The following is a 16,215-nucleotide window of genomic DNA, read 5'->3' as shown; positions in this document are numbered from 1 at the left end:
ACAGAGTGAGACTCCAACAGAAAGAAAGGAAGGAAGGAAGGAAGGAAGGAAGGAAGGAAGGAAGGAAGGAAGGAAGGAAGGAAGGAAGGAAAGAAAGAAAACAAAGAGAAATGAAAAAGTGACAACTTGAGGCCACTAGTTACAATCCTTAAGATTGCTTTACTTCTGGGACATAAATATTGCCATCTTTCTTGGCTGCCACCATGTCCAGCAGAGGACATGCTTATCCCCATTTTTTTGCAAATGCCATATGACACTTTGAAAGCCTAGCCTAAACTGAAGAGAGATGTGTCAGTAAAACAAGAATAAAACAGTCACCTCAGTCCACATATTTGGCTTTTTATTGGATAGTCTCTGTTTACCCTGAATCTGTGCCCACTTTGATCTGCTGCTTGGCTCTGGCCTGGTTCCACTTGATCTTCTCACATCATCTCATTTGATCAGCATTTTTACATATTTCCCTCCTTCTTCTTCCTTCCGACTGATTCTACCTGTTATCCATGATATAGTCTCCTTCTCTCTGTTCCTCCCTGCTGGACTCCCTGCTGGTCCCCAGACATGTAGTCCCTGAGGTGTGTTACCTAGGAATACAACCAGTTAGTCTGGGCTTTTCTAATTATTTCATATTGGCCAAGGGTTTAGAGACATAAGGTAAAGTGAAGAGGTACCTGCACTGATGGGTCTCCCTCAGGCTGCAACCCTGGGGCTTCATGGGGTTACATGTTGCAGCTCTCTGTGTTAGGGGGACTCCTGGTCCTAGGCCCTGTTTTTACAGGAAGTCTCCGGCTACACTGGTGCGCATTCCTTAGCTCTGGAGGTAGTTTTGGTTCTATCTGCTTGTAGATTTGATTTTTTGGCTATACTTTTTCTTTTGTTACCCTCTTCACCGTCTTTGAATCTTCTCCAGGTGAGAAAAGTAGTTGTTTCCTATCCCCGAGTTTCCTGCCCAATCTCAGGCTTCAGGAAATGCAAAGTTCTTTCCTTTGCATTTCTGTCCTGGGTTCACCTGAGTTCACTCCAGACCTTCGAACCGGTGCTGACAGCTTTGACCAATGATCAGGCTGACTTGTTTATCTTTCAAACCTTGCATCTGAGTTTCTGCCCCAGGACCTCAGGCAACACAGCAGCTGTCCTATAGTCCTGTTGCCTTGCAGTCTCTTTGACTTGTTACACAGACGCTTCCCCTTTCCTACTTCAAAGGGAGACTGAGTTCTAAAACTCTCGGTCCCACCTTCTCAGGACTTTTTTTCTTTTAGCTAATACTAACTATTCCCCTCCAATTGATAACCGTAAACCTGCTTTGTTGAGTAAATGCACTTTGTTGAGTAAAGGCACTCCTGGTTTTCACTTACATGTATCAGGGCAGGACCACACTTCTCCAGTCCAGGTGTGAAGTTAGCATGCAACTTCAGTTCTCACCAGTGAGACTTTATTTTTATTTATTTATTTATTTATTGAGTTGGAGTCTTACTGTCGCCCAGACTGGAGTGCAGTGGCCACTCCCGGCCACCACAGCCTCGACCTGCTGGGCTCCAGCCATCCTTCCGCCTCAGCCTTCCAAGTAGCTGGAACTACAGGCGCACGCTACCACGCCCGGCTAATTTTTTTGATTTATTGTAGAGATGAGGTCTCGCCTGCCCAGGTGGGTCTTGAACCCGCAGTCTCAGGCAATCCACTCACTTCAGCCTTCCAAAGGCACGGGATTACAGGCTGAGCCACCGAGCCCGGCCAGTGAGACTTTAAAACATTATTTGTATACTTCAGAAAAACTGAAATGCAGTTAAATATTCTACCAAACAGGGAGGTGATGTTTCACAGAAATAACATATACAGCATCAAGTTTCTCAGCTTGCGTTCTTTTGAGGCATTAGTCATTTGGGGAAAATGCTTGTGTTTGTCAGTCTTGTCTTCCTGAATGGAAATTTTCTTCCAAGACAGAGCACCACGGGCTCTGATATTTAACCTATAATTAGTATATCCTCTGGAGGATTTTCTCCCCTTGATGTAGAGGTCTCTTTGACAGTCAGGCTTCTGTTTGATGATGATAGGAACCACAGGGCAGCACAGTGAATCACAGGGCAGGGAAATGTTTGCTCAGATCAGAAATGTTTAGATATTCTGTAGCGATAGGAACACTTAACAATCTAAGTAGCAAGCCTATAAGAAAATAGCTGGACAAATGAAAGACAGAATATTTATAAAGAAATGGGAGGGGACAAAAGTCCCGAGTTTTGATCCAGTTTTGCCCCAATGTATGGAATAAGATTGCTCACCCTCATGCTTTTCTCACGAAGTTCACCAGTATTTTTAGTTTTTGCCTTCTCAGCTGTTTTATATCAAGTGTTTTATTCATTGGTAAACATCAGTCTAAGGCTCTTGACAAATAGCTCCCCCTTGCAGGCATCTGGTTTTTTGGTTACAAAATGAAAGTTTATAGGAACAAAGCAGCTGTGTCGTGACAGCATTATTGTCTGGGAGCAGAGAGTGCATAGGCGCCACAAGCTCCAGAGCCTCGCCTTGCCTCTTCCTAAGAAATGTCTTCTTTTTGCCTGTTTTTGGCAGAAGCCAGGCTGGGAGATTGCTGCAAATGGCTGCAACAACCTGTGTTTAATGTGGTGACACTAATGGATTCTGAGAATTAATCTTCAGCCAAGAAAGCATGATGGAAGGTACTAGAATTTCAAATTAGGTAGTGGATTGATTTCCTTCAAGGCTGAAATTTGCTTTCTTTTTCTTCTGGTGAACTTTTCTATCATATTTAAACCACCCACCATGGCCTTATAAATCCAGAGTCTCTTACATATACCTCCTGGTATAAATAAATTTTTATTCTGTTGTTTTGTTTTGTCTCCTAGCACAGAGAAAACACACCCAAATACAAATTTTTAAAATGAAAAAAAAAAAGAGTAAAAGAAAGAATTACTTACAATTTATGGGGGTTGGGGAAGTAGTTTCTCTAAATCTAGACCTTGTTATTTTTTTTCTAGAGTAAAAGACTGGGAAGAACTGTGTTTTGCCAATGAGAAACACTGTCTTTTGCAGAAACAATAGTCCACAGGTGTCTCAGATGTAGTACTAATTAGGGGCACTGAGGGTCTCTCCTCAGTCCACCAAGTTTAGGACTCTGCCGCTCATTCCGACAGCATAGTGCTAATTACTTACAACAGAGTTTCCAAGGATGTTATTTGTAGGGTCCGTATACTAAAATGTCTGTGGCCAAGTAAGTTTGGAAATATGGACTCAAGCAAAATTAAGCTGTTTTCTTTACCCCAGTACTTGTAAGAACCTTTAATATGCTTGCATGCATTATGAAACCCCAAACGTATTTGGTTTAGAGAATCACCAGCGTTTCTCAAACTGTTTTGACTAGGACACTGGTTTCCTTTTTTGATTGAATGCTTTGTGTTTCTAGTTCTTCTCCTAATTCACCTCACACTGGTCAGCCCTCATTTCCCAAACGGAGTTCATCATTTTATGCATCCTTCTATAAAAACTGCTCAGTCCCTACTGGAGGAAGATAGTCTGCATTTGCAATTCCTGGCCTGAAATGAATAAGTACAAGGGGGAGCCCCCCAAAACAGAATTATTTTTTAAAAGGAGGGCCCTTGTAGTACACTTGAAATTTGTTCCTTTGGATCAAACGGTTAACCAAAGTTTTTATCTGGAGATTTTGAGAAGATTGTGTCAAGATTTATGGAAGAAATGTCCTGAGTTGTGGCAACCAGGTGCCTGGTTCTTCCACCATGACAACACGCCTGCCCACACTGCACTGAGTGCTCACAGTTTTTGATCCCAAATGTCATAATCCCCATGCCCCACCCTCCCTATTCACCTGATCTCACCCTGAACCACCTTTTTTTGGTACCCCATTGAAAAAACTCAAAGGAAACATTTTGCTGATGTGGCAGAGGTTAAAGAAAAAAACAGACAACCAAACGGTCTACCAAAGTTTTTATCTAGAAGTTTTGAGAAGATTGCGTCAAGATTTTTGGAAGAAATGTCCTGAGTTGTGGCAATCAGGTGGCTGGTTCTTCCACCATGACAACGCACCTGCCCACACTGCGCTGAGTGCTCACAGTTTTTGACCCAATACGACAAGATCCCCATGCCCCACCCTCCCTAGTTATCTAATCTCTCCCTGAGCCACTTTTTTTGTTGTTGTTTCCCCAATGAAAACACTCCTCAAAGGAAACATTTTGCTGATGTGGAAGAGGTGAAAGAAAAAAATGGCAGAAGCACTAAAGCATCAGAATGGACGAGTTCAAAAACTGTTTTGAGCTGTGGAAAAAGCATCGCAATAGGTATATTGCATCAAATGGAGAGCACTTTGAAGGTGACTGAAGTTTAAACACATACGAATAAATACACAATTTTTCATAAATAAATTCCTGGGTTTTTGTGTCCCTTTTGTATTTCAGAATTTCCTTAGTTTTATATGTTCATTCTTCAAATCAGGATAGAGGATTCTATCTTGCTTTTTAAAAGGACATGGAGGCTGTCAGGAGTTTTAGGGATCCTGGCTGTCAGTTTCATCTTTATCCACTGAGTCCCTGCAAAAAGGGGTGGAAATAATGAGCTGACGGACTTAAACAGTCAGAGTTTTGAGTATCAAACAGTAAAGTCTTAAGCAATAACAATTATATCCTAGTTAAAGTTGGTTAAGGGACTAAAAACAATCATTGTTCAAAAGAGGCGCTTAGGAGGTGAAGGTCAATGTTCTGGTGGCCTCCTGAGTTACTGGCTATGCAACTTGCCTAGACTTACTTCTTGCATGGCTGATTCAGTTCCCCAATCTTGAAATGCCTTCTACCTTTTCTCCACCAGTTTAGTTCCAAAATTTCCCACTAGACCTACCTAGCTCAATTTTTACCAACTTCAAGAAAGCTTCTCTGACTAGAGTTCCTCTCACCGGCCCCCTTGTATTATTTCCTACTCAGTAGCTGTGCCATTTTTATTTGTTTGGTTTATTTTGTTTTGTTTTGAGTCAGAGTCTCGCTCTGCCGCCCAAGCTGGAGTGCAATGGCATGCTCATGGCCACTGTAGCCTCAACCTACAGGACTCAGGTGATCCCTCCACCTCAGTCTTCCAAGTAGCTGGAATCATAGGCATGTGCCACCATGCCCGACTACTTTTTTTGATTTATTATAAAGACAAGGTCTCTCCATGTTGCTCAGGCTGGTCTCGAACCCCTGAGCTCAGGCAATTCTCTCGTCTCTGCTTCCCAAAGTGCTGTGATTATAGTCTTGAACTACTATCCCCAGCACAGCTGTGCCATTTTTAACAACACAAAACAAAGTAGGAAGGGTCCTCCTGCAGGTATTGGGGAATTGACTTCATCACTATTAAGACTTGACTTCAGTTTCCTCATCTCTTAAAAGACGGGAGTAAATAGAAAATCTCAGTCCCTGTAGCTCTGAAACCCTATGCTCTTGGGTTATTTCTATCCTAAATATATAAGCAAACACTGGCTTTTGCTGTTTCTTATGTTCCTCTTGTACTTCTGTCTTTCCAACTAGATTGTAGAACCTTGAGGAAAGGGGTCATAATTTGTTTTGAGTTAATTTCTTTTGGTTAATGCTGGTACTATGTAATAAATATTTGTTGAGTAAATGAAATATGAAACTAATGCCCTGATATCTAGTAACGCAGGACTTTCAGCCATATCTTCTCCTAAGGGAGAACTTTGTCAATTTATCTGTAAAGTAATAATTTCACTTCAGACAGGCTTTTTACTCCCCATGAGAAAAAAAGTATAAAGGAATGTTTTAGAATAATGATATACCCTCAAGGTCTTCATGCCCTTCCCCTAAAAATCCTTCAGTGCATTTGGATATGTCACAACTCTGTTTAGCATTCTTCACATATACACTCAGTTTCAGTTTTGCTGATCCTGTGGCATGACATTCAATCCACCCCACTCTTACTGAGAGAACTAACAAATCCTCTTGATCATTTCTTCCAGAGAATAGAATGCCCACCATCTTCACTTTTTGGATCTTCAAGAGACAACAGATTTACTTGTTAGTTTTTTGTCTGATTCTCTCAGTTCATTATTGACTTATTTTTCTTTTCCCTCTGTGATCTAGAAAGAGACCCTCTCCAACATGATAAATGATCTTGCAACCTTGGTGGAAGCCTTGCTTCTCCAGTGGATACTAAAATTGTGAAACAAGATACATCACCTTTAACTGCATCCCTAGAATCCAGTAGAGACCTGTTTTTACAAGGCTGGCAAGAGAATGGAGTTCGTGGTCTTTCTCAAAACCTATTCAAGAAGCTGTACTTACTACCTGAAGGGCCTTGTTCATGCCTCCCCTGGAACACTATCCTGAGGCACCTATCCCAAGAAGGAGATAGAGTTGCTCCAGTCCACTTTCCCTTTCACAAGCTATGAATTGTTAAAATTATTTGCTACTCCTACTTTCAGCCTCAGCCCCCCTGAGATTACTCGTTTGAAATGTTGACACTGGTCAACAGGCAGTCAAGGATGCCCTGGTCCTTTTTTTCTTTCTTCCTTTTTCAGTGAGCACATAATAGTAGTCAGATGAAACTTCAACAATTAATGCAGGAAGAAAAAAAAAAAGGAGTGGAGAGTAGGAGGAATATTATATGGAGAAACAGAAAATCTCTCTCCCCATGTTTGGGTAATACAGTACACATATGCCTGTTTGATGATGAGAAACAGACGTGATGTGACCAGTTCAAGGTTACTGAGTAGGTTTATCTGTGGGATCCAGCAGTTCTCAGACTCGCATCCTACCCATTCCCTCTGAGGCTCCAGGGAGTGTGCAAAACCAGCAGGTCCATGTTCAGTAGTGACTCTCAGAGGACATGGGGACTAATTTTATTTTGGGAGTTTTCATATACCATCCCTTAAGCCAGGAGGACTGGGTTGTACACCTGTATTACTGAGGATATATGAAACTACCTCTTGGGTTCCTTCTTTTTTCAGGAAGTATGGTTGTTAGCATTTTTTTATATTCAAATATAGCGATGAATATGCATGGAATCAAGGGAAGACTGCTGATGTAAAGACATGAGCAGTCTTTTTAAACTATATGCACTAATGTTTTTATTTTTTATAGGAAAAATAATAGATTATACAAAAGGCCCTGAACCTATAAAAGTCAAATGATTGATTTCTTCCGTGGCAAGGCAAAGGTAGTATTTATAGTCCTGCAGGCAGCAGAATGGAGATAATTTAGGTTCTGTTGCCTTTTCTAGCTTGAAAGCTCCAGGTCCAATAGATAGGGAATTCCCTGAATCAATTCTAAAATGGACTGACTGGGAAATTTACCGAGTGTCTTTTCAGTACTAGAAGGTGAGGGATGTGAAAATGTGTTAATGTGAAAACTGCAAAGGTTAAAGCTTTTTTGTAAATCTAATGGTTGAGGATTGTTTGAGGAACTCTGCTTATATGTTCTGAAAAGATGTTCAAGGTGAGGCTGAATTTTTTACCATTTGTCACTGTATTTCAATATTTAAAATATGTTGTGTTTTAGATGTTGCTGGTATGCCACTGCTGGGTAAACTAAAGACGTTTATTTTATGGAGTGGGCAGAATGGCATACATTTATCCTAAGCCTCCAGTGTGAACTGAAGACTGATAGCTTAAAAGAGTGGATATTGAAATTTCTTCTTCTCACCAAGGGCAGCTACGCAGAATAAAAATGCAGTGGTAATTGGAGGGTATTCATCAGATTCAATTTTGCTAGAAATTTTCTTGTATCCAAATCATCGTGAATAACACAGAGTATACAGCAAAATGTACTAAATCATTTTTTTCTTTGAAAAGGATATTGAATCTGAAACAGAAAGTGGTTACATCAGTGTGGTTGTAACCAATTAACCGCAGAGGAGCTTAAACGCAACCCGAGTTTTTACCGTTTTGAATGGACTTTTTGTTCCCTGCTTGCATAATTCTATCCCAATTCATCTGAATTATATTGTAGTCACTTCCTGTACTGAGGTTTTTCTGTTTCATTGGAAGACATAGAAATCAAGCTGCTGAAGTTTCCCTGTGAAGATTTCTTTATGATTAGTTTCTTTCCTCTTAAATGCATTTTCCCACCACCAAATAATGGACATTTCATAGATTAAGATTTAACTGAGGTGACATTATTTAATTTTATATGCCTGTAAGAAAAAGTATATAGACTAATCAACTTGATTCCATTGAAAACATTTTTCTGTGATGAAAATTCAGATAGAAAATGATCTGAGGTAGTCAATTTTTCACTATTTTGAGTATTTCAAATTGATGGTAAATACTGTGTTTTCAACATTCACTCAAACTAAAATAGATATCTGATGTTTTCATTAATTCAACTAATCAAGAATTATTATTTTTCTATTTTCTGGTACATACTAATAGAGGAATAACTATGTAAGGCTAGTGCTCAGGTTTTATAAGCGAGCTTTCTTGCCTTCTCTCTCCTATGTCCTCAGAGGAACAGGGTGTCTAAGAGTGTATTTTGGATTGTTTGTTGATTTTTGCAAACAGGTGTCTTATTAAGGATTTTGAAAGGCGTCCTTCAGTCACACAGCTCCTCGACCACCCATTTATTAAAGGAGCCCATGGAAAGGTTTTGTTTCTGCAAAAACAGCTGGCCAAGGTCCTCCAAGAACAGAAGCATCTGAACCCTGTTGCTAAAACGAGGTAAGGTACTCAGTGTCTTTCTGCTTTCTCTCTGTGGTTATTTATAAAAATGGCATGTCATGTGTTTTGATTTGCCCAGCATTATTACTGGTAATTACCACATCCCTGTATTTTTAAGAGTTTCATTTACATGACATTAAGTACTCCATGCCCAGTAGATGAGAGCTGGAAAACCTCAGAAATGAACTGTCCATTTGTGCTCTTCTGGCTAATTTGTCTCAAATGGCTGAAATGTCACTCTGCCCTTGTGTTCAGTTAGCTCTAGTTAAAAGCCAACAAATATATATATATATGCATATATATATTTCATATAAATATGGATTTTTTTTTTTAACCAATAAAGGTAACTATGAAAGCAGCCACAGCTGAGATTGCTAGAAACATCTTTGGCCATTGCAAACTGGAGAACAGAAGTGTAGACTGTAAAGTGATTTTGGAAATATTATGAGTTAAACACTGGAGGCTTTTTCTCTAATGTGTTCTGAGACCATTTCCTCTTTAGTTAAAAATTCCTTAGAGTCAATTTAGTATTCATAAATAATGTTTTTCAGTTGCTGGTTATGCTATGTAAAGCAACTGTGCTTCCTTCCCACTGTCCATCCTCTTTTCTTAGAGGCTAGATTTTAAAAATGTTTTTCAAGGACAAATGCTTAAAACTGTATTCCCTGGTGCATCTCTAAGAAATAGATCTTTGATTTCTGTCCAGAGGGTGGCAGAGTTTCTCTTTTTTTAAAAAAAAATTAAATGCAAATAAACCCTCTGCTTCCTCTGCTCAGCAATTATTTGGCTTTATAAAACCAACCAGGGGTAGATAAGCTCCAGTCCATTATTATTAAAAGAACATTTGAAGTACTAGAGGTGAAGAAAATAAAATATTTTAAGTCACAGGTTCTGGAAATATTCATGTATTCTGCAAAAAGCTGTTTACAAATCTAAAAGCTAAAACTGATATCAGAACTCTTGGAACTGGAGGCATAGTTTCCAGGTGACTGTATTTTGCTGATTTTCTCCACTACCACAGGTTCCCTTTTAGCTAGCTAAAACAGATTTATTTTTTCCTACTCTCTCCCCCTTTCCACTGCCATTTCTGTTTCTATGGCTCGCCTACAGTGAAGAGAAATTCAGAGACATTCTTGAGACTTAGTGTCTTTTTGAAGCAGTAGGAACTTGTGTTTAAGCCCCGGGAACTGAAATCCCTTTTCTTCCCCTGCTTTTGTTCCTGTAGACCAGCCACTAGCCCTCAACCACCCACCTGCACACATACACCCAGCACCACCACCAAAATGAAGATACAATATAAACCAAGCAAAAGACAAACTCAGCACTTAAATGGTGTAAGTAAAATCTGGCGTCTCCCCCTTGTCTCTCTGTTCTGAGATCTGCTGCAGATGATTTCTGAGACTTCGTTTGCCAGGTTATCTGGCTTTTCACATTTGCCTGACTTGGTCAGTCCAGACCTATGTTCTCTTTTTAAACACTTTTCTCCTTTTACCACAGAAAATCGCAACTCTGGGATCTCTCATCCCCTTTCTCTAGTTTCTCTTTATCTTTGTTAACTCCTTTGATGTCCAAAGCCTCAAATGGGTGGCAAAGGCTTCTCACAGGGTCTTTGTAGTCTTGAGTTTCACTCAGTAGTTTGTGTTTCTTTGAACTATCATTAAAAAAATACAACTTCACAAATAGGTATCAAAACCTTAAACAGTCACTTCCTTAGGATATAGGAAAAGTATTTCCAAAGGAAACACAATATACATAATTACCACTTAACCTGCCACCTATTCTGCCCTATTACTTTCTCTTAGCAACTGGCAAAGTACTGGCTACATAGACGTTTTTAAAGCCCACTGGGAAAAACTCTCAATTATATTCCACGCTGATAAGTCAATATATTTAAAGTTGTGAGCTTCCAAGTTACAGTAAAAACAAAAAACAAAAATTAAGATGAGTGCCCGGGTGAGAGAGGCATATACACACTTCTCATTTTTCTGTCCAATTATGGCCACACAGCAGGCAGTGAGATGTGTGGTGGGTAAAACCACTGGCCCTGCCAGGTCTGGATCTCAGCTCAGCCACTTACTGAATAAGTTATTTGGCTTTTCTATGCCAAAGTTTCTGCTATAAAGTAGAGATTGTTTTAAGGGTTGTGTTGATGCATGTAAAATGTTTAGAACAGTGCTCCATACACCATACAGAGTTAACCCTTCATAAATGTTAGTGGTAGTAGTAGAAGTAGTATACATGATCTATTTAATTCAGTCTTTCTTTCTTTTCTTTTTAATGTTACCTCTTGCCCTTAATCTGTACAAATTCATCTTTTTACTTACTGTACAAGATCACATAAATAAATAGTACTGAGTGTAAAAAATATCCATTTTATCTCTTATTCAATATCTAATTTATTCATTCCAGGGACATTTATATGTGTGTATGTGTCAGGTCCTCTGCTGAACAGAGAGACTACAAAGGCAAATTGGATGCAGTTCCTGATAAAGAGCGAATAGTCTGGTGTGTGATATAGACAAGAGTCAGATGAGAACAGCTCAGCCTGAAAAGTACCTAGATAAGGCAATGCCTAGGGTACCCCCCCAGCACCTAGGAAAGTCGACCTGTGGTTGGCATGTTTGGGAAAGATCCCCTGGAACTGGTGGGAAGATGAACCTTGAACTGTCCTGAAGAATAAATAGAAGATAGTTTGGGAAGGCAGGTATTTCAGGGAGGGGAGAAAGGATGAGAAATGAGCAAAGGGCAAGGCACAAGGGCTGGAGAAAACTTGGGGAATCTGGTGAGAAATTAGTTGGCATGGCTGGAGCTCGGCGTGGGGTAGGTGGGAGGGAATGGCCAGGTAGGCAGGAGTCAGGTCACAGTGGGCCTAAGGAGCTTGGGTTTGTTTCTTAGGTACTAGGGAGCCACTTAAGCCCTAGAGCCCTGTGTCAGGGCCTACCCAGATTGGACTGCCTCCTTTCTCTGGTTCATACTGCACTCAAATAGAAATTGTAAGACACTAAGAGGCACACACTAGTCAAAAGACTTTCCTCTTCATGTCCCATCAAATGCAATGCCAAGTATTCCTAGATATGACACAAAACTTTCAGCTTTCTGCCCTAAGTAGAGTCATTTAATGGTCCAAACAATCCTGGTGCCCCCTGCTGGACCCACAGTTTGGATTTGAGAGCTGATACAGAGGAATCAAACCTTGAGGCTACAGGGAAAACTGTCTTGATGTTCCTGCAAAGTCAAGGAAGATTCCATCCACTTTAGTACTTTCTCTAGAGGAGAGGTAATTTGGTAGTTTGAGGGACTGCAGGGAAGAAGACAGGTTCTTAAAATACAGAGAAAACTTGGAACAGTGAAGAAGGAGGATCTTGTATAAAGGCAGACATTGAAGACAGAAGAGAGAGGAGGTAATAGAGGAAGCAAGAGGGAGTGGCTGAAGGGTCTAAGAACACTGACCTTAGAAAGAAAGAACCTCTAAGTTGGGAAAGACACAGAAAGGTTAGATGACAGTACTCAATTTGAGTGGGGAGAGGAGATACTGTGAGGAAATTTATGTTGAACAGTCTTTATCTTCCAAAAAACTAAGCAAGGTGGTCTCAGAGTTGGGAGTGGGCTGTGGACTCAAGGGAAGTGTTGAGAATATGATAAATGGTCAATTAAAGACAGACATAATGATTGCTTAATAGCACAGAAAACCAAGGTGGAACGTAACTGAATAGCATCCCACCGTAGTGAAGTTAAAATTACATCTGTAGAGCATTCAGGACAGCATTTGGCACCGGAATCTCTCAGATAATATACCATCAACACTGCTGCCTTTCCCATCTGTTGTCTTGAGCAACTGTTAGCAGCAAGGAGGAATAGAGAAAGCAGATACTGTGGTCTTCTTCAGGCAGGAGACTGGTTTCAATGGACATGATGGTTGGGCAAATGAATGAGGGGATCATGGTAAGTAGGAGAGTTGGGGCCTTTTGGGGGTAGGAAAGAAAGGGAAGTCAGAGTAACTTGGCTTGCTGACTTTGAGGCTGAGTCTAGATGAGGAACTGGCAGTTACAATGAAGATGAGGAGCAGATTCAGTGGAAAGATGGTGAGGAAAATGAGTGTGGAACTGAGATCTTGGTAACTTTTGTGAGATAATTAGGAACTAGGCATAGCTGAGCTCGTGGGCAATTTCAGTGGAATAAAAATAAACATTTAAAAAGTGTTGAGAAGCTGAGGAACCCAGAGATCAGAATGTGAGAAACAACAGTGATTGGCGGGACATGGGAAACCAAAGACTGATATTAGGGGGAGGGATAGAGAGAAAAGAAAAATAAGGGTCAAGTACTAGAGAGAATGATATAAGAGTGTGATGTGAACTTTTAAAAAGAGAAACTGGCTAGGAAGAAAAATGGGAGAAAGCAGAGGGAATCAGGGAGAATACGTAATTCCCTTGACCCCCACAGTGAGTAGGGAGGAAGGTGGTGCTGGGAGAAGAGCATGATGGGGAAGTAGTGCATCTGTTATTATGGTGTTCAAGGGTATTCAAAAGTAAGGCTAGGCATCACGGGGAGCATGTTCACAACTGAGTAGAGGTTGTACTGTGTGTGGAGAGCTTGAGTTATAAGGCCCATCTCATCTCTGCTGGGTTTAAGCATTCTAGCTCTTTTGAGTGCTATACCTTTGTGGAAAGCCAGGCTGTGATTCATTCCCATTTCACTATATATACACTACTGATGTGGCTATAAGACAGCAGAGACACCTATAGAGAAGCAGACATTGTACTATTTGAGACTTGCTGGATACCATCGCCTGATGCTGTTTGTAGTATATATGTCACATCATTGGAATTTAAGATTTTCTGGTAATTTATAATCTTGCCATAGTATATTTTAATCAGTAAGGTGTGTTTAAATAATTCAGTCATTTCCTTTATAGCAGCTCATGTTTCCTTGACCTTTAAAAAGACTTCTTCCTTAAACCAGTTTTACAAATCCCTGAATTCATTAATATCATCTGGTATGCCATTTCACCATTAAAGCTCAGAGAAGTAGACTTGAAACATGCTTTTTGTGCTTTACAAGGGTTATTGGAAGGAGACCACAACTACTCTCTGAAATGTGAGTAGCGGCAGAGAAGGCACTGGGTTGACTACACCATGACCATGAACTTAACAGTAAGCCTCAGTAAAATTACAAGATCCAGCATGTTGTGCCCCTGAAGGTGACATGGGACTAGCTTAAACCACAAATGTTAAACTCTCAAATGCCAAAAGTCTACTCTAAGCATTACCTGGTAGGAGAATTAAGTTGCTGGTTTTTTTCTGCTCTGTTTAATGGATTGTGATTCTGCCCTTGCAGTTTGCCTGAGGCTGATTAAAACAATGACTTCAACTTTTCTGACTTCTTTTCAACCTGCAATGACCTTTGATAACAGATATCCCACTGCTTAACTGCAGAGCTTTCCCCGGTCAGTTTTGCTCACTTACTCCTTCTTCTACCTGCACACATGCTCTCTCTCTTTCATACACGCACACACATGTATACATACACACACACATACATACATACACACCATATTCCATACAGGTTCCTATGTAAATGAATGACTCCTGAATGACTACTTCAAAAGTGCTGAAGTTGCTTGACTACATTGGGGGTTAAAGATCCTCCTACCCTTCTAACAGAAGAAATAAATCTGCACCCTGATGTAATTATTATTTGCTATCTGTCTATACCCATATCATCTATCTATAACTGAGTGAAGGAATTAATTAATATTTAATTTTATGCTAGTCTCACTGATTCTTGCTGCTTAGAGAAGTTGAGTACATCAAATGCTGCTTAATATGATTATTGATAAGATGCTGATTAGGCTGGGCTTGGTGGCTCAGCCTGTAATCCCGTGCTTTGGGAGGCCAAGGTGAGTGAATTGCCTGAGCCCACAGGTTCGAGACCTGCCTGGGCAACTTGGTGAGACCTCATTTCTACAATAAATCAAAAATGAGCCAGGCATTGTAGCAAGTGCCTGTAGTTCCAGCTACTTGGAAGGCTGAGGCAGAAGCATCGCCAGAGCCCAGCAGGTCGAGGCTGCAGTGGCCAGGAGCGTGCCACTGCACTCCAGTCTGGCCAACAGAGTGAGACTCTGACTCAAAAAAAAAAAAGATGCTGATTTATTGAGATTCTGGCCCAAACTGTGCTTAGATGAAAAATAGGCAGATACTATAGTCATTTCCATTTAAACAATTCTTCTGCCTTGGAATCAATGTATTGTAATGAACTTAAAGTTTGAGGTCAAGATACAGCTAATATAGTTAAAGGTATCCAGGTCAGATCTTTGTTCATATTTGACTCTCAGTAGAATAACACCACTCCTTGATGGTCTACTATTGTTATTCTCATTCTAGGTCCATGACTATATATAGTCAAATAAAAGTTTTTCTTTCATCAAACCTGTATAAAAGTGTATATTGAAACGGAAATAATGATTTGGAAGAAATATGCAACATCACTGACTTCGATATAGTAACAGTGCTCTATACTCAGTTTTGAGTAACATTTTTCTTTTCTTTTTTTTACTTATGAAAACTCATATTATTTATTTATTTTTAATTTACATAATATTTTGTTTACTTATTTTTTATAATCAATATTTTTTATTATGATATTGTGGGGTACAGTTAAGGGTTAGGCATACAAATATGCTTCATTCAGGCACCCTTGTTGATAAGAGGTGTCTCTCTGTCCCCAGACAGATATTGACTACCATTAATCCCATCTCCCTTCCCCTCCCCACCCATAGTTTCCCACCACTGTCAGTCCTTTTCTTATAGTATTACGTTGGATGTTCAAGGTCCACTATATGAGTGAGAACATGTGATACTCAGATCTTTGTTTCTGTGAGAGGTCACTCAGTATTATAGACCCTAGTTCCATCCAGGTTGCTGCGAAATTCATGATTTTGTTCTTTTTTATGGCTGCATAGTATTCCATCGTGTATATATACCACATGTTTTTAATCCATTCCTCTTTTGATGGACAGCATGGTTGCTTCCAGGTTCTTGCTACTGTGAACAATGCTGCGATAAACATACGTGTGCAGGCATCTTTTTTATAGAGTGATTTGAATTCTTCAGGGTATATGCCCAGTAGGGGGATTGTGGGGTAATATGGGAGGTCGATATTTAGAGCTTTTAGGAATTGCCATACTGTTTTCCACAGAGGTTGCACTAGTTTGCACTCCCACCAACAGTGTAAAAGTGTTCCCTTTTCACCACAAACTCTCCAGCAACTGTTATTTTTTGAGTTACTGATAATTGCCGTTCTGACTGGAGTTAGGTGTTATCTCAGTGTGGTTTTGATTTGCATCTCCCTGATGATTAGTGAGGTTGAACATTTCTTCATGTGTCTGTTGGCTGCTCCAGTGTCTTCCTTTGAGAAGTGTCTGTTCATATCTCTTGCCCATTTTATAATGGGGTTGTTTGTTTTTTTCTTTTCAGCACATTTGAGTTCCTTGTAGATCCAAGATGTTAAGCCTTTGTCAGACCTGGAGTTGGCAAATACTTTTTCCCAGTCTGTAGGCT

General features: G+C 40.1%; 1 protein-coding gene across 1 annotated transcript in view; it reads left to right on the top strand.

The window, feature by feature from the left end:
- The window catches only part of MYO3B (myosin IIIB), a 332,356-nt gene that overhangs the window by 182,996 nt on the left and 133,145 nt on the right, over window positions 1-16,215 (top strand). The window contains exon 9 of the mRNA XM_008070949.2: window positions 8,504-8,659. Coding sequence (XP_008069140.2) covers window positions 8,504-8,659 — 156 coding nt within the window. The remainder of the gene's footprint in view (window positions 1-8,503; window positions 8,660-16,215) is intronic.

This window comes from Carlito syrichta, unplaced genomic scaffold, assembly GCF_000164805.1.
Source record: "Carlito syrichta isolate Samal-C Ts95f unplaced genomic scaffold, Tarsius_syrichta-2.0.1 Scaffold314071, whole genome shotgun sequence".
Lineage (NCBI taxonomy): Eukaryota > Metazoa > Chordata > Mammalia > Primates > Tarsiidae > Carlito > Carlito syrichta.
This window is presented reverse-complemented; position numbering and strand designations above follow the sequence as displayed.